The 23,391-nt window shown below is 34.4% G+C and overlaps 1 protein-coding gene across 2 annotated transcripts; it reads left to right on the forward strand.

Moving 5' to 3' along the window:
• Window positions 1–1,588: 1,588 nt before the first annotated feature.
• Window positions 1,589–23,391, forward strand: LOC125048832 (UNC93-like protein). 2 transcript variants are annotated; one of them, XM_047647747.1, is made up of 11 exons: window positions 1,589–1,747; window positions 14,355–14,599; window positions 16,183–16,301; window positions 16,609–16,771; window positions 17,857–17,980; window positions 18,441–18,587; window positions 19,374–19,440; window positions 20,312–20,465; window positions 21,162–21,266; window positions 21,687–21,849; window positions 22,521–23,391. In XM_047647747.1, the coding sequence occupies exons 2-11, from the start codon at window positions 14,492–14,494 to the stop codon at window positions 22,784–22,786; spliced, it is 1,416 nt and encodes a 471-aa protein (XP_047503703.1). In that variant the 5' UTR covers window positions 1,589–1,747; window positions 14,355–14,491; the 3' UTR covers window positions 22,787–23,391. The 2 variants fall into 2 exon arrangements, with proteins under 2 accessions (XP_047503703.1, XP_047503704.1); XM_047647748.1 differs by having other exon boundaries at window positions 1,612–1,659.

Consider the following 23,391-nt stretch of genomic DNA (forward strand, 5'->3'; position numbering starts at 1 on the left):
GCTCGGGAGCAAAGACAATCATAACTTTTCAAGTTCATTACATATTTAGATTTGATTTATATTACAGGTGTTTTTCATAAAATGTAAATAATTTTTATGGAAAAAGAAATCGGGCAATTGTGCCCGCTTCTATAATTAAAACGCCACCTTACCAAAAATACATTTATGAAAAGTATTGATTAAAGTACATACTAGATTATAGTGATCTCGTAGTAAGGTAAACAATGTTAAATTATTTATCTTCATCTTGTTTGAAAGTTAAGGAAAATACATATACCTAGAAGTATCGCGCCTTTTGCTAACCTTGTCAGCATTGTTTTTGTAATTCAAGTGACAAATGAGAATTATTGTAGGTCACGTAAATGACATTGATGTTTGTTAATTCGACTGTAAATCTGTCAAATTAATCCGTTAAATCTGAACTCGGAAGTTGTAAAACAGCAATGCGTAATGCGCTAATTATGAGGTCACTTTAATTCAAAATGGAATACAAAACTTGACAAATAATATTTTGAAAAATAAAAGTTCATTGTTGCAACCTACTAAAGACAAAAAAGAATAAATTTTTGTTTGTCGTCTTTATTCGCCAGCTAATATGTTGTTGCAGGCAAAGCACGTTAAGAGATTTAATGCATAACACTCGTAATTATTTTGATTATTTGGTAAACGTATTACACGCAATATTCTAATCTAACTCTAATCTAATAATACCTTCTACAAAAGTCAATGGATGTCATGGCCAATTTCCTTAAAGAAAGCTTATCAGTCTTCTGCGCCTACCAAGCCTAAACAATTATTTCGCCGTAAATCGAGTGGCGCCATCAAAAAGCGATAATATTCCAAGATAGGCATAACTTTTTAATTTATTAATTGATTTAAGATTTATAAAAAACAATGATGAGTGGAGCATATAGAGGTATTAAAAACAAAATAAAGTGTAATGGGAAAAATGATCGGCGAAACTCGAAATTGTTTCCTGTCGCATAAGTGAAAAATAGCTTCCTCGACGGAGATCACACGCGAAGGTCTTGACTGATACAGAAGCGAGATGTGAATTTCCATTACAAGATATACAATTTATGTTTATCCGTCTTTTTTAATTCAAATTATCCTTATTTCGAGATAATAATTAGTTATATACTTCAATCAACGGTCAACACTTCCGCAATCATTATTGGCATCGGGTTGAAGTATAATATGAGGTATTCTTTTTATATTACATATGTTCTATGCTTTTCTCGCATTACGTATTATTATGAAAAATTTAATAATTTCATTATATTTGTATAATCCTAGTATAGGAAAGACTCGGCTCAGTATCACTACTAGACTACATGACATAAAAGAAAGTAAGTACAGTAAATTTTGTTTTAGAATGAAATATCCTTTGTCAATATATTGTTCACTAAAACTGAACAAAAACTGCATTTGTTTCTATCAAACCAAAGTGTGTATCTTAGGATTTCTGTGCGATAACGCGAGTCCTCAATTCGGCTAAGAAAACTTTTACGATCCATTTGTTTGTTGAACTGAGATTATAGCCTTGCTTAGCACGTGTCTTGATATTTCTTTCATCCGCGAAATGAAATTATGGGTTTAGTTCCGTCGCGCTCTTCAAGAGACGCACGCGCAAAAAAACGAGGTGTTCAGTGATTTCCGGTAAAAAATTTAAACTGTTCGTGAAAACAAAATACAAAAGTGAATCTTTGTCAAAAAACTAAAATTTTAACAAACCCTTCACAAGCTGGTATATTTTAATTTTTTGAAGTGAAAAGAAATTTAAATTCTAGTGCAATTTTTATATGTATGCTAATTCGATTGGTTCGTAACTAATAACTTACCTTTGTCAATTTAAACTAAACAAAACGCATTATTTTAGTTTTGTCCAGAAAAAATAGCATGATATGTGCTTTTGGATTATTATAGGCTACACGAACCAAATAATAAAACAAAATCAATAAACATTTTCTATCGTCATGAATATCTACCTACTCTGAGTTAATATTTATACCATATCTTAAATATAATATTAAATAAAATAAAATATTAAAAATAACAAAATATTAAATAGTTTAATGAGTTACAATTAACTATAGTAAAAAACAGTTTAATAATCGTGAGAACTAGTTTTTTATTTATACAATAATAGTTTTTGCTATACAATTAATAAGTATGATATCTACGTAATAGCTAATACATATTTGCCATTTTAATTGTTGTCCTGTAGAATATAGTAACAACGTGCAAATCAATTTATTGTAATTTCTATGTTACTATTATTATTTTTTATATCGAAATACTTACACAATTTCTAACCCGAAACAATTCAGTTTCGCCAGAAATCAAACCATGTTATTAACAACCAAACGGATCTATAAATTGAAATTATTTAATGATTCATGAATACAACATTTAAAAAACTAATGTTAAAACAAGCTAAACAACTTCTATAAATAAGAGAATTATATACTATCGAATTAATTTTCTATTCAAGACCTTGAGAACGTGACATTTGTCTTATTGTCATAATTTACAATTTGATCAGGCGTGACTCTTGCTAAAGCAACGTAAATCTTACGTGGAATTTTTCAATTTGGAGTATATTACGGCTTCAATATCAATTCATTATGTTAATAAAGCGTGTAACAACAGGAAAGTGTAGTTAACAGTAATAGGTGTAGGTTTAGTAGAAAGCCTGATTTGCAGGTATCTTGCAATTTCCCAATAGCGACAGCGATGACCCCAACGTATTCAATCATTTTAAGTAACATCTCGCGAACATAAACTGCGTGTCTTATCTGTTTTGTCCAATTTGTAATTTCACTCTCTGCAAGTTTAATAATGCGCTTGTGGGCAACAAAGTAGCCAGTAGTTTGTTATTTGTATCTACAGGCCGATTTACATTATCTTAGTGTTTAGGAGAGTGCTTTAGGATAGTACTTTAGTTGAAACATGTAAATGCTACTTGCTTTAGTAAACGCTACGCTAAAGAACATGCCTTTCAAGTTGTACTAAAGCACTCTCCTAAACACTAAGATAATGTAAATCGGCCTTTATCCACGTGCTCGCCAACTCACCATAGATAAGTATGTAAGGCGACTAAAACGTCACCATATTTTAGAGTTAGAAAACCGGCAGTAGCTGTAGGTAGCATATGAGTAGATGCTTCCAATGGACAGCCACTCTACGTGACAGCACCACAGAACAGATTCGCTGGATTCCTCCCTGCTGTATTAATATGCGCTAGCAACATTAGCATATACTAGGGCCAGTATAGCTCTGCTAGCATGGGTAAAGATTTTAGATCGAAGGTTTCAATTATAATATACGAGTATAGTGAGTTATATTCTGTCACGTAATTATCATATTATAATTACGATACAGAATAATTGAGAATTCATGCACATTTTACGTAAAATGTTTTATCGTCTTCATTTCAGTTTGACATTGAAAACATTGTTAGTTTGTTTTTCACGTAGTATTATTATTATAACAATACTTTTTTAATAAACATATTCCAGGTTTATGATCAAGTATACAGTATTTACAATGTAATAATAAAAATAATTAAAAATTATTAGTTATTAGTAGTTTATATTTTTTATGCTTATCGTATAGACTTTTGCGTACGGTAAAAAAGAAAATCAGTGGCGCTACAACCTTTTAGGTCTTGGCCTCAGATTTCTGAATCTGTTTCATGATCATTTTTTAAATCTAATAGGCAAGTAGGTGATCAGCCTCCAGTGCCTGACACACGCCGTCGACTTTTTGGGTCTAAGACATGTCGGTTTCCTCACGATGTTTTCTTCACCGTTCGAGCAAATGTTAAATGCGCACATAGAAAGAAAATCCATTGGTGCACAGCCGGGGATCGAACCTACGACCTCCGGTATGAGAGTCGCACGCCGAAGCCACTAGGCCAACACTGATCGTACGGTACCCAACAATATATTTGTATTTGTGTGCTAGTTTTTAAGTAACGAAGCTAGTTGTGTAACACCACCTTTGTAGGTTTTACACAAATGACCTTTCTAAAGTAATTAACGATATAAACATGTTTTATCGGCTCTTAATATAAGCGAGGTAAAGGAAACCTAGAGATTACTTCACATTTATTATCGTTATCGCTTAAAGTGTTGGTCTACTGTCTATTGTTAACAACTTCTAGGGCGCATACTGGCAGCCAATTGAAATTTAGATCATTTTTTGGCGTTTTGAAGTATACTTACGATAAGATTATTTTGATTGTGCCTTTACGAAACGTTGCATCGCTTGGCTGTACGATTCAAGTGTCAATTGTTTTCTTTATTCAATTGTAAACGAGACGTCCTATTGATGATGTCATTTGTGTATCGCGCATAAAATCATATAAGACCTCAGGCAGAGTTGTGGCGATGTAAGACTAGAAAAAGTCTAAACTCAAAATCATTTATTCATTTAGGTAACACAATGTACACTTATGAACGTTAATAAAGAAATACATATTAAATGCTAAATGCTTCTTTACATTCAGAGACTGATCAAGAGTTCTGACCGCTCTAAGCTATTTATCAGGATGCGCCCCTACAAACACAAAAAAAAGCACTTCACGCGTTATACGACCAAAATCATGACAAGAGACTGCAGGCTACCAAGTAGGATACCAAATCCTTGTCGTATTTGGCTGCATTTCTTCTATTGGCTAAGTTTAAACTTTTTATTAGCTGCAACAAACCCTCTGGCATTAATAGAATGCTCGGCATCGGTGTCAGATTTTAATAACTGGGCCAAATGGACATGGCATTCTTCTGCAAAGGTTTCTCCTAAATCAGTGGCATATAGTTGTTTTTACTTCTTTGCTTTGCTTCTATTAAATTTACTGTCGTCTAGTTAATGCAGTTTCCATAAGAAAGCAAACTTTGCCCCCCCTAGATCGTCGCGCCCTAGGCTGCAGCCTAATTAGCCTTAGGGTTAATCAGGTCCTGTTTACATTTACTGCCTCTCAAATCAAGGGCGTAGAACGGACAAGAACAACTGGCAATCTCTGCCACTCTTTTTCTGCGTTTGTCTAAAATAATAAATTATGGGGGGGTCACTTAAGGGTACGTCTTCAGTTCTGTATCGGATGTAGATATAATTTACAAAATATTATATACTTATATAGTTATGTATCTCATTTTCAAGCGAACTTTAAATCAAATATCCCGCGTCCATATCCTCGAAGTCAAGCTCACAAACTTCCGAATACAGAGCCTAGGAGTAGTTATCTCGGAGTTATTATTACGAGTCGACAAAATTACGATAGCCGCCTCTCAATTGTTTTTTTAAATATCGGATGATATTATTAAGCGATGCTCGCATTGCCCATTGATGGTTCAATGAATATTTTAATATACATTCTGATACTGCGCAGAAATTCGCTTGCATAAACACTCAAATTAAATGTATGGGTTTTGGCAAGAAAGTACCTACGCATATTAAAACAAAATATCCTGTTTTAACAGTTAGGTAACGGACAACCTCAATGACGAAACACGTCTATAAAAGCACCGTTGAATTCGAATGAATGAAATATGTATTACGTAATTAATAAATTTTATTAACATCGAAAGGCATATTTAACCTCGCGACATTACTGTTTGCGTTCTTTCTCTTTATTCATTGAACTCTTACCGAAGACAGGAGAGAGTGGAGGAAGTTGTACGGCGCTAGTCGCGACCTTCAAATGAAGAGCGCGAGTGTAAGAACATTCTCTGACGTGTGATAATTGAGTCGATACATTTATCAGGCGGGGTGTTAAGCCATATTTGTATTTCTATAATTATTCTTGAAGCCAAGCTTTAACCTAATGGCAGGTATCGTGGTGATGTTGGGAATCCTATTAAAAGTAAAAGTAAAAGTAAAAAATCATTTAGTCATATAAGTGACATAATGTACACTTATACTAATTTTACATTTACTGCCAGTTCTTAAATCAAGGGCGTAGAACGGGAGAGAAGTACTGGCAATAAACTCTCCTCCACTCTTTTTAATCGCCATTTTTTTTTGTTTTACCAAATGTTTGTTAGGATCTGCAACCATTACACCATGTCCCATGTGACATTTAAGTAATTAATAATAAAAACATAAATTAAAAACAAAGATTTGTCCTCTATCAGCAGGAGGCATGATGAAATAGGAGTACGCACTTACATTCTCGTGGGGACAACACGCAAACACATAGTCGAAACAACTAACATCATTCATATTGTGTGGGAGAGATAAATGAACAACACTTTTACTTTCCCTATAATTAATGGCTTATTAAGCCATAGCGGAAGCACTTTGCGACTACATCACGTGCTAGGTAACATTACGCCTTTTTTATAGAACGGGGGGCAAATGGACGTTATGACCCATACTAAGTAGTACCATGAACACTCAATGCCCGAGGGCCCGCGAGTGCGTTGCCGGCGTGTTGGTACTAGTAAGAATTGGTGCACTCTTGATGGATCCTAAGTTGAATTGATTCGGAAATACTTCAGTGGGCACTGGCTTATAGCTCTGTAGAGGGCTTTGAGTGTAGACCCAACCCCACAGTCCCCGCGTCAAGCTCAATATCCACGCTATGGCCTGCGTAAGCGCATTTTCACGTCATAAAAAAAAAATTGGCTTAAGCGTGCGATTCTTAATACTGAGGTCGTGTTTTGGAGCTGCCTGGATAAGTTATACGGGTTAGTAACATTTCCTCGTACGATGAAGGAAAACATCGTAAGGAAACCGTCATGACTCAAACATAGACGATCGTCGTCTATGTTTGAGTCAAGACAGAATCAAACACAGAAGGTCAATCTATAGAAAAGATATAATAAGTGCATGCGTTAGCCCTGTCTTCCTGCAGAATTTACTATACTAATATAATATAATGGACCTAGTCCCATGCTAAGCTGGTGAAGCTTGTGTTATGGGTACTAGGCAACGGATATACATACATATTATAGATATATAGACATATAAATACATATTTGAACACCCAAGACCTAAGCACAACACCAGATGCTCATCACATCGATGTTTGTCTCAGCCGGGGATCGAACCCGGGACCCATGGATTCGCAGTCAGGGGTACTAACCACTAGACCAATGAGCCGTCAAATTTTATATATTATATTTTCGTCTTTTACAAAACAGAACCAGATGTTTCTGATTAGGGTATATTACCGAGCAAACAAATTCCCCACTTTAATCTGCTTATTTATACTTGTATATTTCTTTTAAATAACGCCTTGATAACTACCATAGAAACACATGCTCTTATGTTTTTTAATTCGCTTATTAGTGCACATCACAGATTAGCTTGCGGTGTGCACAGATCTTAAAAATAGCATTGACATTGTAGTTTTGCCTTGACAGTTGTAACACATATAATTTTCTATGATCATATCGTATGCGCCGGTAATCTACTATAATTATAACTACATTTCAATGATATCTTAATAAACTACTTTTGACGCTGATCCACTTCTAATAGATAAATTTGATAATTATAAAGACATCTTCAATAAATAATTGTAGTAATTGTGCGTGCATATCCCATTAGGTATTTCTCGTTTAATTTCTGATACCCGCGTAGTTATTGTGAGATGTGATTATAGTTGGGTCCCTACTGTATCTCAAAGTACAAATTTCTTATAAAGTAGTGGATCCGACCGTTGTCCTCTACTCGAACACACAAACTTCATCAAAATCTGTCCAGCCTTTTAGGTGTTTAATTACAATCACATGCACAGAAGATTTATACACGTACCAGCTGTTTATTTGTTGTATAGATAAATAACCTAGATACCGACTGCAGCGCCATCTGCCGGGCTGGTTTGTGAATCTAAACCATCCAGTATGCTGTAGGCTGATCACCACTGAAGTATTTCCGAACCAATTCGACTTAGGGTCGTTTCAAGAAAAGAGCGTCCCAATTCTTAAAAAGGCCGGCAACGCACTTGCGAGCCTTCTGGCAATGTGATTGTCCATGGGCGGTGGTATCAGGTGAGCTTCCGGCCGGTTTGCTCCTGTTACATTGAGAAACTTACTTATCGAAGAGCTACCTGACAATCTACAAAACATAATTATTATAACTAGTAATATTTAAATGTTTAACTTTGAATAAATCTGAATAACATAAAAAATCATTCATAGTTTCAAAAGATATAACTCTTTTGGCGTTAAAAACAATTAAATACCCATCTAAGTTTATTGTTGCTGTTAGTTTTTTGTCATTTATAACACAAGGTCTTCTTTTCTGCTAATCGAGGCTACGCCAAATTGAAAAAACCTAAAGCGAACTAATTAGAATAAAAAATTGGGAAAACATAAGATTTTATTTAGCATATTACGCAAATTAATAGAATTTTATCGCGTTATTAGCAAAAAATGGCACAATTCATTTTATGGTTATGATGCTATACTTAACTAAAAAAATATGTGATTTTATTTATAAATTAATTTGTCGTTTATCTGTGGATGTATTGCACCAATTTTAAAAATCCTTTTCAATAGCAGAAAGAAAAATATTTGTGAATTCAAGTGTATTGACTTAACTATTACGCTTAGTAAAATATCAACATTTACTACACTATGTTAAACAAATTATCTGTAATAATTCTCTATATATTATGTCGCAGCCCACTAGCTTAATTAGCCGTTCAATCAACAGCCTAGCCTCTTTACTAAACAGCGCCGTTTAACTAGCGTCCTGAATTATATTCAGCCGTTTTGCAATATTTAATTAACAGGCTGGCTAATGCTTAAGCCATCCGTTCGATCAAGTGACAGAAATAAAAAAGCTGAAATATCTGACATAAGAAATTCTTTATTTAATATATTTAAAATGCAACTTATTAGTGTTCTTACGCTTACTCTTAGTGTCACTACACTCTTCCATACTATTTTTCATTAAACTTTGGTACACATCATCATCCTAGTTGCCGACGCATTATAGACAATTTGGAGATTGGTTGGTTGGTTGGATTTGGTTGGTAGAAAGTGGAACTAAATTGAAAAGAACTGGATAGGCAAGTAATGCAACGTCATCGATTCAAGCCTAGCCGTTTGATCAAATGGTTGAATATCATTCAGGCCAGTTAAACGGCGCTGTTTCGTAAAGAGACTAAGCTGTTAATTGAACGTCTAATTAAGGTGGTTGCCGGCGACATATAGACGGAACTGCATACATGTATTAGTAGCTATAATTCTCTTGAGGTAACGTAAAACAGGAATTATATCTATTAAAGAACAAGTAGAACACTGCTGTGCCTGACACTCCGTCGACGGTTTAGGCCTAAGACTCACTCAGTTTCCTCACGACGCGATGCTTCCTTCACCGTAGGAGCAAGTATTCAATGCACACATAGACAAAAAGTATTCAGGTGCACAACCGGGGATCGAATTTCGGACCGTTAGGAGTGAGAGTAGCATGAAATTACTGGGCGAATGGTAATTCGAACTTATGAAATAATCCAATTTTGGATTAAACAATTGAAGCGTAACCTTGTTCATGATGATAATTTGATGCATAATAATAAAATATATTCAATACATTATCGTTACGAAGGCCGGTACCACTCATCATTTCAAAGATAATACTTAGCTGAGAACAAGTTATTCGCGTGTTTTATATTTATACAGACTCCAGAAGATAAACCACTCCTTATATGGAAATTGTATTCGTTTTTACAACAAACTCCCAAGCGAAATTAGAGAATTATCACTAAATAAATTCAAAGCATTAAATGTTAATTAATCAATAAAGCTTTTTATAAATTTGAAGATTATTTAAATGATTATCATCCTTGGGGATTTAATTGCTTCAGTTCAAACAATTGGTATGACTCAAAACTTCGTCAATTAAAAAGACTGGCGGAGAGTTTTTTGCCAGTTCTTCTCCCGCTTGACGCTCTTGACTTGCGAATTAGTAGTAAATGTAAATTAGAATTAATTTAACATCTTTTCTGTTGACGTTCATAAGTGTAATTGGTTATCTATATGAATAAAGTTATTTTGAGTTTGAGTTTGGACATTATGAGGTCATAAAGTCGAACTTGTACATGTCGATATAGAACACCAATAGAAAAATAACTGAATGCAATGGTCAATGCCGGATTTAGAGGTCTGCAAGCCTACCTGGCCCCAAATTATTTTTCAAGTAAAATGGGATAAAATTGCCTAGTTTTCCTATTAATAATTTATCATGAAACCACGTAAGTAAAACGATGTTTTGGATTGTTATTACTATAATTTACACAAATACAAAGAATTCTTTCATTTAATAATTTTACTATATCTATGTAATTAAATTCATACAAACTGTAGTTTTCCATTAACTAATCGATTTCCTAATCTTTATGTCCTGAAGTGTAGGCAATTATCCGAACGTTAACTAAGTACGAGAACGTTAAACGGTCCTAATAATATGTTTCATTGTTTACTCATTCTAGTTATTAACCGACTTCAAAAAGGAGGTTATTCTGATATTGTAAGAATTGCATATTTCATATTTATTTTCTTGATTGATTGCTACTTTTCGTTACTGCATGTTTGTCCACACATTTCTCGAAGTGATATCGAGATGTTTTTATTTGAATTACGTAAACACATTAAAAAATCCTCAAATCAGTTTAGTAGTTTTCAAGATGAGAGTATCAAAACATTACTAGAAGGTACATGAAGACTATAGATGACTATTTACAGAGCAGTGTTGGCTTAGTGGCTTTAGCGTGCGACTCATACCCTGAAGTCGCAGGTTCGAACCTCAGCTGTGCACTGTGACTTTCTGTCTATGTGCGCATTTAACACTCGCTCCAAGGAAAACATCGAGGATAAATCGACCTGCCTTAGACCCAAAAAGTCGACGGGGTGTGTTGACGGCAAGCACAGAAGGCAGCCTTGCGATTCTGTAACTCACTTTTCAAACTCTCACAGCGGTTTTCGCAGTGGCGGTCGCGCTCAAATCAGTAGTGAAGCAGTCATTTTACGATTTGGCATTCTGATAAGGACCGAGCTTGTATTTTATTGTTTATCAGAATGCCAAATCGTAAAATGACTGCTTCACTACTGATAGGAGCGCGACCGCCACTGCGACAACCGCTGTGAGAGTTCGAAAAGTGAGTTACAGAATCGCAAGGCAGATCCTATTAGAAAAATCAAATGTATTTAAAGTCGGCTCATTTTTCTATTACTTTTTATAATTTATGCTGTGTTCAAGGTTAACCTTAGTTATAAACGTGTTCTATAACATATGAAAGGTACTAACGACGTGTCACTTCGGTTGACCTTAGATCCGGACACGGTATCGTCAAGGATTCTTCTACTTCCCTATATCCTAATCCACTTACGCGTATACATTGCTATATATTTCCACTTTGAGATGTTTGCGAATTTAAATAATAATCTAAATAATGCATAAAAACAAAAGACAATCCCTGGTCTTGGTCTCAGAATGATGACGCTCTTTCCTTATATTTCTTTTAGGGCTGGTAAACGATCAGCCTTTTGTGCCTGACACACAGTTTCAATTTAGGTGGCAAAGGCATGCCCAGTTTCCTTACGATGTTATGTACGTTATGTGCGATATCGTCCCAAATATCATATACTAGTAGACTCGGCCAAGCGTTGCTGTGGCTAAGATTTTTGTTATATTACATAGTACATAGTAAACTATTCAAGAGAAAAGGCAGGAGACCACCAATCCACCTTTGGCTTTTTTGGTGGTTATGCCATTAAATTGTAGCTTATGTGAAACGTTGGTAATTATTTCCATAAGGATCATTACCTAGGTACGAATAAAGAGTATTTTCTAGCGGTGGTATTTTAATAAAAAAAATTAATAAAAGGACGCTTATTGTGACGTAACTATAAAAGATAGAGACATGCTGTCGGGACATTTTTTATAGATAGTGATGTGTCCTGAAAAATTGTAATACATCATTTTGTTCTATCTTTAATAGTTTTCACAGCGCACACGATTGAAGGAAGTTTTGTGTTTATTTTTTTACACCTTGGGTTAGATTATTCAAGTTTTAGTAAGCATCCCTATGTCATTCGGGAATAGTGTAGCTTGCCAACGGTGAAAGAATTTTTGAAATCGGTCCAGTAGTTTCGGAGCCTATTCATTTCAAACAAACAAAAAATCAAACCTTTCCTCTTTATAATATTAGTATAGATAAAACATATCGTGAGCCGTAATTTAACCAAAGGATTATAAGTCTCAAGCTTAAGAACTAGGCGAACACTGCTAACAACATCAAACATTGTCTTCTCATCGACTTCTTCTTTAAAGCAGACATGACTTCTACCTGTATTACGATGCCCAAAGATTGATGTTACTTTGCCGGTCATTATTCCTGATTTTATACATACTTTAAATACAAGAGGGTTAGGTATATTTTACTTTGATCTATTGTTTCTAACATATCTTACGTTATACACATAGCATAGGTTTGATACTGTAGTTTCTTGTTAAATTTTATGTTTTCGTTTACAAAGTGTTTCATTTTGAATATATTAGTAGTACATTGAGCGTGACAAAGATATTGTATTCTTAAGTGTCGTCTACTGATATACCTTGTCATTATGTCTTTATTTTATAATCACGCGCTGAAAATCACAAACGATTCTTTGTGTTTTTTGGTCGTTTCTATGAGATAATTTATTTATGGTTTTTGTAAATACACAAATTGCATAAAATAATTTAATGACGATCGCAAAACAAATGAATATCACCTTGCAATGTGATAAATAGAAAACTTACCATGACAGAAGTTAAGTAAGGCAGTTTTTTTTTATTATATGTAACTACCTGTCACTGTGTCCAGAGACTTTTTCTATCTCTTAAATTTTTACTAAAAAGATACAATATATTAATTACGATAAACTAGTTCACTAATGAAAGGCATATCGATACTTTTAATGCAAACATATTTTATATACAACTAGCTGGTGCCCGCGACTTCGTCTGCGCAGGCTTACACATAAGATATGGATATATACTATGGCGGGGAGTTTTGACTATTTAAGATAAACATTTCCATCATACAATAGATATGTGTAACTCTAGCGGTTTTTCACGCCAGAATAGCTCGCAGATGGTAGATTTTTTCTTACTCACTTGATATTTTGACAATTCACACATTATCTTTATAAACTGTATGTTATTCTGACGTATAAGCTATATTATTGTAAGGTATCATTAAAATCCATTCAGTAGTTTTGACGTGAAAGTGTAACAAACATCCATCAATACTTACAAACTTTCGCGTTTATAATATTAGTAGGATTTTTTTATTTTGTTTCTGTTTAATAATTAACTTTCCTAAAATATTACGATATATTTTATTATGATATTACGTTATATCGTATAGGCGACAGAAACAGAATTCAAATGACAGGCGTCTTAAGCTTAACGCAAAATAATACACAGATTTACTTATTTAATTCACCATAATTCAAATTAGCTGTTAACAAATCTATTGTAACTTGTATGAATAATATTTAAGAATATGTATAATATAATATGAATAATATATTTAAGAATTATTACGATCGGGAAAAGGTAATTTTGTAAATATAAAAAAAACTCGTACAAACCAAATATAGAATGAGCCAACCGCCGTGAACACAAAAAATCGTTATTGTTTTCGTACGGGTAATCCTAAATTTGCAGTAGGTATCACTATAATCTTAACTAGATAAACTTTGGGCAAAACCTACAAGATCCGTTTTTGTTTCAGAGGTTGCCAACATTTATTACAATATGTTTTTATCGACTTGCTTCTCTGACAAATGTGGTGCACGTTTACTAAGAAATTTAATCCGTCAAGAATGGCATTAACACCGGTTTTATGAGAAATTTACCAAAATTGTTCGGTCTCAGAGTAAACTGAGATAGAATAACTTTGTAAATTATCGCACAATTATCATAAATAAAACAATGTTTTTGATACAAGCTGATTTTTTTTTAAATTTCTTTACTCGTGTTAAGTCACAGGGTCCCAAATCAGTCATAGTTTCATTGGTACCTGTAGTCGTTTAGTATGTTACTATGATGCCCAACTATGTACCATGTAATTTATTTCAGTAAAACCCTTAAGCACTTATTCTTGTTTATGCTAAAAGTTTAATTTTGTGCTTATACTTTTATTATTTCTGAAACAATTTTTAGGCATACAAACTAAAATATATAAATATTAAATTTTATTTATTATATATTAACATTTAAAGCCTCAAAAGGCACTACACACCTGACTTCGTTTTATTCCGTACATAAATATAAAACTAAAGAATGAGCTGCGTTATTAAGTAACTTGCAGTAGATAACTAATTATCAAATCGATTGTGTAATTTTAGACATTAAATAATTGGAACATTTGGATCTGACTTATCAGTTAGTTAAAAACGTTTTAACGATATACATTAAAATACGGAAAAAGACCAATGTCAAAAAATTAATTATAAAGTAAAAAGTGTTATCAAACGGAAGTAAAATGACGTTAAAAGTAGAAAAGGAGTTTAAGCCGAGTGAAACGAAACGTATAGTGAAGAATGTGGTCATCATCAGTTTGGCGTTTATGGTGCAGTTCACGGCGTATAGTGTGAGTATATATTCTTTATTCCAATAGAAACCACTGATACACCTGTAGATCTGTAAAACCCAGTGGCGTAACTATACAATCTGGGGCCCGTGGCAAATCCTTTTGATGGGGCCATATCCGTAAAAATCGACACGTACTCAGTGTAATTTTAATAAACTTCGAGATTTTCAGCGTACTCAATTACACGTAGTATATGTCCCACTAATGGCCATAGGCCTCCTCTCTTAGGCGAGAGGGAATGGTATGCAGATTCATCCATAGAACATACTATCTCTTCGTCAGGGGCCCTCTTGTGTCGGGGGCCCGTGGCATTTTGCCAGCCCTGCCACCCTATTGTTACGCCACTGGTAAAACCATTTCATTTTTAATAAACACTTTTTACATTACACATTTCCAAGTTAGGCTATTCCTAAAGTTGAATGTGTCTGGCAATTTATAAATACAACACCATCTTTAATGAAAACAACAACATAATCTAGGTAGATCATGTCTTACTGCTCTGTTGTAAGCAGTTTCTTTCAGACATCCCCGAGCTACGGCTGTATTATCGCTATTCTTTTGTTATCCGTGAACGGTTATATTGGTCGGAAAGTATGAGAATGCAGTATTTATCTAACCCAGTTTGCTATTTGCAAGCTTTTATACATTTACCTAGGCTTTAGACGTTTGTCGTTACCATTTAATATTTAGCTACTTAAGGAGATTAAACGTTTACAATGTTTGACAATTGACTTATTTTTTTTGTGATGATCTTGATCCAATAAAGCGCTTAATAGCGATATGTTCTTTAATATTGTGGAACATTTTTTTGTTCTATCAACATTAGTTTTCGCAGCGCATGCGGTGAAAGAAAAATGACGCATTTTTCTAACATTATTGTAGTTTTAGAAGGGATCTACATTTTTATCTTGCCTATATTAATCAGTGATAATGTAGCATTCATTTGGTGAAAGAATTTTTAAAATCGGTCCAGTAAATTTTGAGCCAATTCGTTACAAACATACTCACATACAAATCTTTCCTCTTTATAATATTAGTATGGAAGGACTCGACCTAACTCTTTCTGTACCATTGACCGGAACTCCTTCACGGGTAAAAACCTCCTCCAGCTTTTTCAAAATATCCATGGCTTTCTTTCTCCATTCACTCCTGCTAACCCTCGTACATCTTCTATCCACCTTTTTTGAAGCAGTCTCTTCTCCAAATTTCCCTGGGTCCTTTCCATATAGTTAAAAGCCCACTTTTTGTCTGTGCATCTTGCTTTACGCCCCCTCCCCTTTCCACTTCTGTTTTAGGGCATAATGTGCCGACCATTTATAATTACATATACCTATTGAGCAGTTTACAACAAGTATTTGGATTCCACGAACTTACAATCCAATGTAGGGCAACACTTGGGTACAACCGCAACTGATCGTTATGACGTATTTTCCATGGAAAAGTCGTAAAAAACGTCACACCAAACAAACTTAATTTATAATGAATTCAAGTTATCTACGTGTTATGTAGATTATGTGTATGCTAGATTAAAACAAAGCCGTAAAAAAGATAAAAAAAATTCCCAAATATTTGTGATTTTGTAGGGTGCTGCAAATCTCCAAAGCTCCATAAACGCCGACGAGGGTCTTGGAATGAGTTCGCTGGCGGCTGTCTACGCGGGACTCATTTTATCCAATATATTCCTACCAACGGCAGTAATAAAGTAAGTTTTTAATGTAATTGAGTCACTAAGTGTGTCTGAGGAAGAATATTATTGTTGTATCGAAAATAGAACCCATGAGCTTCAGAACGCCAGCTGATCGCAAAACCTTCAGGCGTTAATTTTGATTATGTACTATTATAGGTTATACACGATGAAATAATAAAACGATGTTTATGTAATGACTTAACCTCTGTTGAAATACTTCGAACATTCCGGGTGCTCCTGTAGGATGTGTATCTTTCGGTCTATTTAGATATTGTCTGTCTGAGAGGTGAGAAGTGAACTAAACAAGAGACTATCATTTCAGGTGGATAGGCACAAAATGGGCGATATCTCTCTCGTTTGTGACCTATATGCCGTTTATAGCTGCACAATTATGGCCGTCATTCTACACTATGATACCAGCAGGGCTATGTGTCGGTCTTGGAGGCGGACCCCTTTGGTGTGCGAAGTGTACCTATTTATCTGTGGTAAGTATTGAAAACGACATTGAGAGCTGAGACTCTCATCCCGTAGGTAGGAAAACAAAAAACAGCGTTTAGACGACGGCGTGTGTCAGTCACAAACGGCTGATCACCTTGCCTATTAGAAAAAACAAGATCATGAAACAGAAACCGAGCACCAGACCTTAAAGTTGGTAACGCCACTGGTTTTTTGTGGTCAGAAAACTGTGTTAGGTTAATAGCGATTTCGATCGTGAGATACATAGTATGATTATGTAGTTTATTATTAGTTTTATGGTTAAATAAAACCACATACTTACTTCATTCACATAATCGTGGTGAGCGATTATAATTGCGTACCAAACACAATGTTATAATTATTCGCAAAAATCTTTTTGAAATTATACTTCTTTTAGCGCGTTAGGGAAAAATTATGAAAGTGATTTTTTACGATGCGCGCGCACTCCGTCATAAAAAACCGACACTAAGTGTCGTCACAATTTAGTTTTTTGTAATGTAAATGTCATTTTTTCTACAAACGTAGAATAAAATTTTTGAAAAGATTTTTATCTTGTTACGCCAAAGAAGTATATCTAACTTATAACGCGTGTCCATACTAAGAAAAAATATATCTACAAGATAAGTACACGCACGAACGTGTAATACGTGTGAACCATATTTCTTTAATTATTGGGTTTAATAATTAAGAGTTTAATCCGATAAAAGAGTGTTTTATTTTAAATATGAAGTGATATATCATATAGTGTGGGATAGTATTAAGACTAAGTTTTGACAACAATTATAATTAACTTAATTGTTGTTATTAATATGACAATTGCATGCCTATTTTTATTTAGATTACCGCGTCTTTGCAAATAAACGATTCATTTATTTAAATGAAAAAAATAGCATTATTGACACTTACTTCATCTAGATTTGTAATAATTTTACATCAAATTTAATTTAGACAACTTAAGCACAGGATGGAATAAAAAGCCTTCAGAAAATATCAATTTATCAAATTTTATTAAAATATTTTGAAATGGTAAAAACTGATTTTCTAATATCGATCTATAAATATATTTTTTTTTAAATAAGATCCGTGTTTTTAGGTATCTGAGGTTCACAGCAAGTTATCAAATATAACAGCGGAAGCATTGTTGACGCGATTCCTTGGTCTATTCTTCATGATATTCCAGTTTAATCAAGTTTGGGGAAATCTTATCTCGTCGCTTGGTAAGTGCTCATTTCCAATTTATACAAAAGTATTTTGAACCTTTCTTTACCTATTCAAGAAATATAAAATTTTATTATTCTAAGATGCGGGGAGTATTCCTTCTCCAACTTTTCCCCCCTTTTTTTATCTTTTGCCGTATCTAACAACCTCGTCGGCCTACCCTCTTAAGTCTGCCCTTATTTCCATTCCATTCCAGTTCCATTTGGTGACACTTTTTGACCATTCGAGCCCATCTCAATTTAAGTATTTAAGTTGTACGGCATGTCTGAGCATCTTTTATTTTTGTTTTCATTTACTTTTTTTTGTCACTTTAATGATTTGTACTTGCTTAAAAATCGTTAAAGAATAGTCAAAAGAAAATCATTATCGTTTGCAATAAACAGTAATCAACTTAATTATAAATATATATATTTTTAGGCGCAAATAGTTACTATCATTATAGTAAAAAATTACTTTCAGTGTTGTCCTCGGGCGATAATCACGCTGCTGTGACCGCTATCAACGCGACCATGATCCCAAAAATCTGTGGAGCGAACTTCTTGCCCAGCGCTGATGCTGCAGAGGCCTTACAGCGGCAGCCTTATGAGAAAATCCAGCTCTTATCTGGTTGGTGGCAACTTTACTAATGTTTTTACAATCTAGCAAAATTTAAGACTAATAAGTCAATTAAGTCTAAATAAATTTACTAAGGATATTTAACACTAAATAAATTCAAAGTCCTCGTTAAACGAAAATTAATCAACAAAGCTTTTTATAAATTTGAGGACTACTTAAATGATCCTAATCCTTGGGATTGAATTGCTCCAGTTCAAACAATTTGTATGACAATACTTGGCGATTAAAAAGAGTGGCGGAAAGTTTCTTGCCAGTTCTTCTTACCCGCTCTACGCCCTTGACTTGCGAACTGGTAGTAAATGTAAATTTACGATTAATTTAACTTGACTATTCAAAAGTGTACTTGGTTACCTACTTGAATAAAGATATTTTGAGTTTGAGTTTGAGTTTAACATAATGTTCTCTTTGGGCAAGACACTCCGTTCTAGTGTTTTTTCCACGTACTACGGTTAAGCACTCAACACAAACGTACTAACGGTAAGGGCAAGAATCAGAAACTAGACTTAGTGGAAAGTCTGACTCCCGTATGTCAAAACTGTATTGAATTTTGAAATGACATTCTTAAGTAAGGCTTAAATTGGTTTTTGTCTGAATACAGCTCTTTGCTCAAAAATTCAGGACCCTGTGCTCGACACTGTTTATCAGTTTTATTAATTTTAATTGTTAAAATTCTATCAAAATATTGAAGCAACTGTTTCATATGAATCATAGAACCCACCTTGTAACAGGATCTAATTATGGTTTGAATATGGAACAAATATTTGCATTTCATTTCAGGCATATATCTAGCGTGCATGGCGGCTGCGGCCCTAATTGTTGCAATTGGGGTAGACTCTATGAAGAGGTATAAATAATATTAATAATTAAAAACATTACATTATTGTATTCGTATTTCTTTACAGTGACAACTAATGACAACTTACTGTTTATGAACCATCTATATAATTAAAATTGACTTGCAAAATATGTTGCTAAGCGTCAAACTCGAAGACGGCTGGAGCAACCTGAGTATTTTTGAAGTTATTTAGGTGCGTTATGAAAAATTTATGAAAGCGAAATTTTACGATGCGCGCGCACCGTGACACAAAATTAACAGAATGAAGTTGCCCACGGAAGATGCTACGGCATTGGACATAATTTAAAAACAACATTCGAATAATAAGAGAATTTATGTTACACTTAATGTAAGAGAATAATAATAAATGTTTATTTATTTAATTTTTCAAATGTAAACAGAACGTTATTGACTATAATGACTCCTTTTCCAGTCTTTGATTATTTAATTGTAAACAATTATTTGCATGCAATCAAAAACTATTTTTAATAATGCCAAAGAAGTATAACTTCTTTCGCGCGTACATGCACCCTTTTTTTATTTATTTATTCCTCCTTTAAGGAAGGTTTCTATAGAGAGCAAAATTTAATGGAACACCCTAAAAACCAGTATTCTTCTTCTGTTATTGTGAACGCAACAGATATATTTTTTTAATAAATCGCCTAGGTATGTTTATAATCGCGCGATCTACGTTCTGATCAGAAATACCAATAAAAATATAAACATTAAACAATATTCATAATCTATATAATATCTATGTATATAAAAAGTATTACTGACCGATTCATTAGTACCGGTTCACGAGCTTTAGAAACCTGCTATGTTTGCGGTTTAAATACTTCTTTATTCATCTTTAATAAAGTGATGATAAATGTTATAGATACGACACTGGCCGTGCAGTTAAAGTAATGGGAGGAGTTGAAATGCTCATGGCGACCCTCAAGCTATTAGTGGAGCCCAAGCAGATTATGCTGATAACCATCATGGTCTTCACCGGATTACAGCAGGCTTTCTTTGGAGCTGATTTTACGGCGGTTAGTATTTCTATTTCTTGTATCTGTTATTGTCATCTGCCACTACAGAGTACGAGGTCTTGGGTCAATGAGTATGTAACGCCATAGATCCAGCAGATGCTCTCGATAGATAGATAGATTTTACACGACTGGTGTGTTAAAATCCCAAACAACAAGCGTAGAGATGTGGGGTATCTCTGCATCTTCTACCGCATTTACCATGGAGAGTGTTCAGAGGAGTTATTCGAATTAATACCTGCAGCTGAGTTTCATCATAGGACGTCGAAGCAGAATACGAATATCCACCCATATCACCTCGACGTCCGTCTTTCCACAACTGAGCGTTTCTTAAGGCAGTTTTTGTCACCACCACCAGTGCCACCACTATGTGGAACCAGATGCCCACTGAAGTCCAAACCTATTAGGGGTACAAAGAAAAGAAAAAAAGAAAAGAAAAAAGCGTACCAATTCTTAAAAGGCCGGCAACTCATTCGCTAGCCTTCTGGCATTGAGTGTCCATGGGAGGCGGCGGTGTCACTTAACACCAGATGAGCCTCCTGCACGTTTGCCCTCTGCTAAAAACAAAAACCAGTTGGGATTTTAGATGAAATAAAATGTGATAATTTAAATAAGCTGTGTTTTTTATTTAATGTTTAACTTGCAATATCAGAACACTGAAGAAGTATTATAAAATCTTACTATAAAAATTTGTTTCAGTCATTCGTGTCATGCGCAGTCGGAACTGGAACAGTTGGCTATGTGATGCTGACCTTTGGTGTTTCTGATGCTATAGGATGCTTTGTTACTGGATATATCGCAAAGGTATTTGATCAAAGTTTAATTAACTATCAGTGAAGGTATTTTATTAGGTATTGATTTTTTTTCTTTCTTTTTAATAATCATTTCCATGATGATTGTGTATTTGATCTCGAACATTGCCTTACATTATGGTATAATGAATATCATACTTACTTTGACTATTTCGCTTGTTTCACGGACAAATATTGTGTAACTTAAAAAGGTGTTTAACTTATATACAGTCTTTAATTTTTTTATTGCTTTGAGGATTAAATCCAAGAATACATGAAATTATGATATAATATCTCTCTGTGATTATCTCCTTAAGACACTTAACAACACTAGTTATCCGATGACATCCTTTTCTACTATTTTTTTTTTGTATATATTTACAAAAATGTATCACTCAATAGTGTTTGTTTAGAATGTATTCATTTTTCACAGATAACAGGGCGGATACCTTTAGTGTGCGCAGCTACTGTAATTCATATGGCTCTTGTGGCCACAATACTGCTATGGAAGCCTCAAGCGAATATGAGCTATGTGATGTACATCATCGCTGTGCTGTGGGGACTCTGTGATTCCGTCTGGCTGGTCCAGATTAATGGTAAGCAAATCAGAGAATATAGGTTTAATAAATTAGCAGAAAACGCCGTGCAACGCTAGAGTTTGCTAGGCAGAAGTACCTTTTTTTAATGGAACACTATGCTCTCCTGACGTTAAGTGATATCGCCGCCCACACTAGACATTAGATACTCACAATGCCTAAAGGATCGCAAGTGCGTTGCCGGCCTTTAAGAATAGGTACGCCCTATTTTTGAACAACCCTAAGTGGAATTGGTCCGGACATACTTCAGTGAGTAGCTGGTTTCACGTAGTGGTGGAGCGCGGCGAAAACTGCCTTAATCGCTCTGTTGTGGTCTGTGGAACGTCGGACGTCGAGGTGATAAGAATGGAATTTGGTATTTGGTCTCAACGTCTAACGATGATGATGTTAGTGCACCTGCTTTTTGGCCTAGACTATTATTAGATGAGTCCGGGTATTTCTGAACCAATACTTAGGGTCCTTCAAGAAGCGACTCCTAGAAGGATGTCATTCGTAAGCGCTCAGACAGTGTCTGTGTTCATTCATCATCAGGTAAGCCTCCAACCTTCCAAAAACGGACCTTTTCAAAATTAAAAGCGATACTTTCAATATAAGCAGAAAATCAATATCATAAAAATATTTTTTCTATAATATTAATAATTGCTTGGAATACGCATTAATTATATTTTCAGCTTTCTTTGGAATCCTTTTCCCCGGAAGAGAAGAAGCTGCCTTTTCCAACTTCCGCCTCTGGGAATCTGTCGGCTATATCATAGCCTACGTGATTTCGCCCCATCTCCGTACAAGTTCCAAAGCGTATCTCATTGGAACAACAATGCTTGTCGGCGTTTCTCTATACTTCATAGTGGAATTCCAAGTGAAGAGGGAAAGAGAAGAGAAGGAAACCAAAGAGCCTGTGAATGGTTTAGATAATAAGGCGTTCACTATTGCAGAATAAGACAGGTCTGCCATGATGTTTTTTTTTATTCCAGGTCAAATATTAGTATTATTTTATTCATGTCACATTTTGTTTCAGTTAAGTTAACAGAATATCTTTTATTTAGTAAATTCGCTTGTTTTGTTTTATATTAATTCCATTGTTTGTTTTTGCAATCTTTATTCTTTGTGCAATCTATACTCTGTGGCTGATCATTCTACAGTATATAAACCGTTTTATAGTCTGTGACTGTAACCATCCAGAGTAATAAAAAAATAAACAATGCACTTCATTAATTTTATCAATTGCTCCATACTTTTGATTTTTGATCAACAAGCACCAACTGAATCTTCTAAATTTGACGTGATATATATATAATATGACTTCTGTTTTATATTACTTTTATAAGAAATAATAATAGTTTTTTAATAAACTTCGAAATACTTAATGACGCAGACCTGTGTAATTTATTATAAAATATATAAGATAGAACGTAATGGCGGCCGTGGTATTTTGTTTTCGTAATAAATAAGTAGAAGGCCAGAGTTCTGTGCCCGAGTAAATTTTTAGCTCTAAGGCATGTCGGTTACTGGATGTTTGGCTTACGTACATGCAAGTGTTAAATG

The sequence above is a fragment of the Pieris napi genome, chromosome 4 (assembly GCF_905475465.1).
Source record: "Pieris napi chromosome 4, ilPieNapi1.2, whole genome shotgun sequence".
Taxonomy (NCBI): Eukaryota; Metazoa; Arthropoda; class Insecta; order Lepidoptera; family Pieridae; genus Pieris; species Pieris napi.

What these genes read in the sequence shown, in the direction of transcription:
- LOC125048832 (XM_047647747.1), top strand. Translation starts at nt 14,492, where the DNA reads ATGACGTTAAAAGTAGAAAAGGAGTTTAAGCCGAGTGAAACGAAACGT. An exon ending in TTGGAGCTGATTTTACGGCG is followed by an intron (nt 20,466 to 21,161) that starts GTTAGTATTTCT and finishes AATTTGTTTCAG; the next exon opens with TCATTCGTGTCATGCGCAGT. An exon ending in CTGGCTGGTCCAGATTAATG is followed by an intron (nt 21,850 to 22,520) that starts GTAAGCAAATCA and finishes TTATATTTTCAG; the next exon opens with CTTTCTTTGGAATCCTTTTC.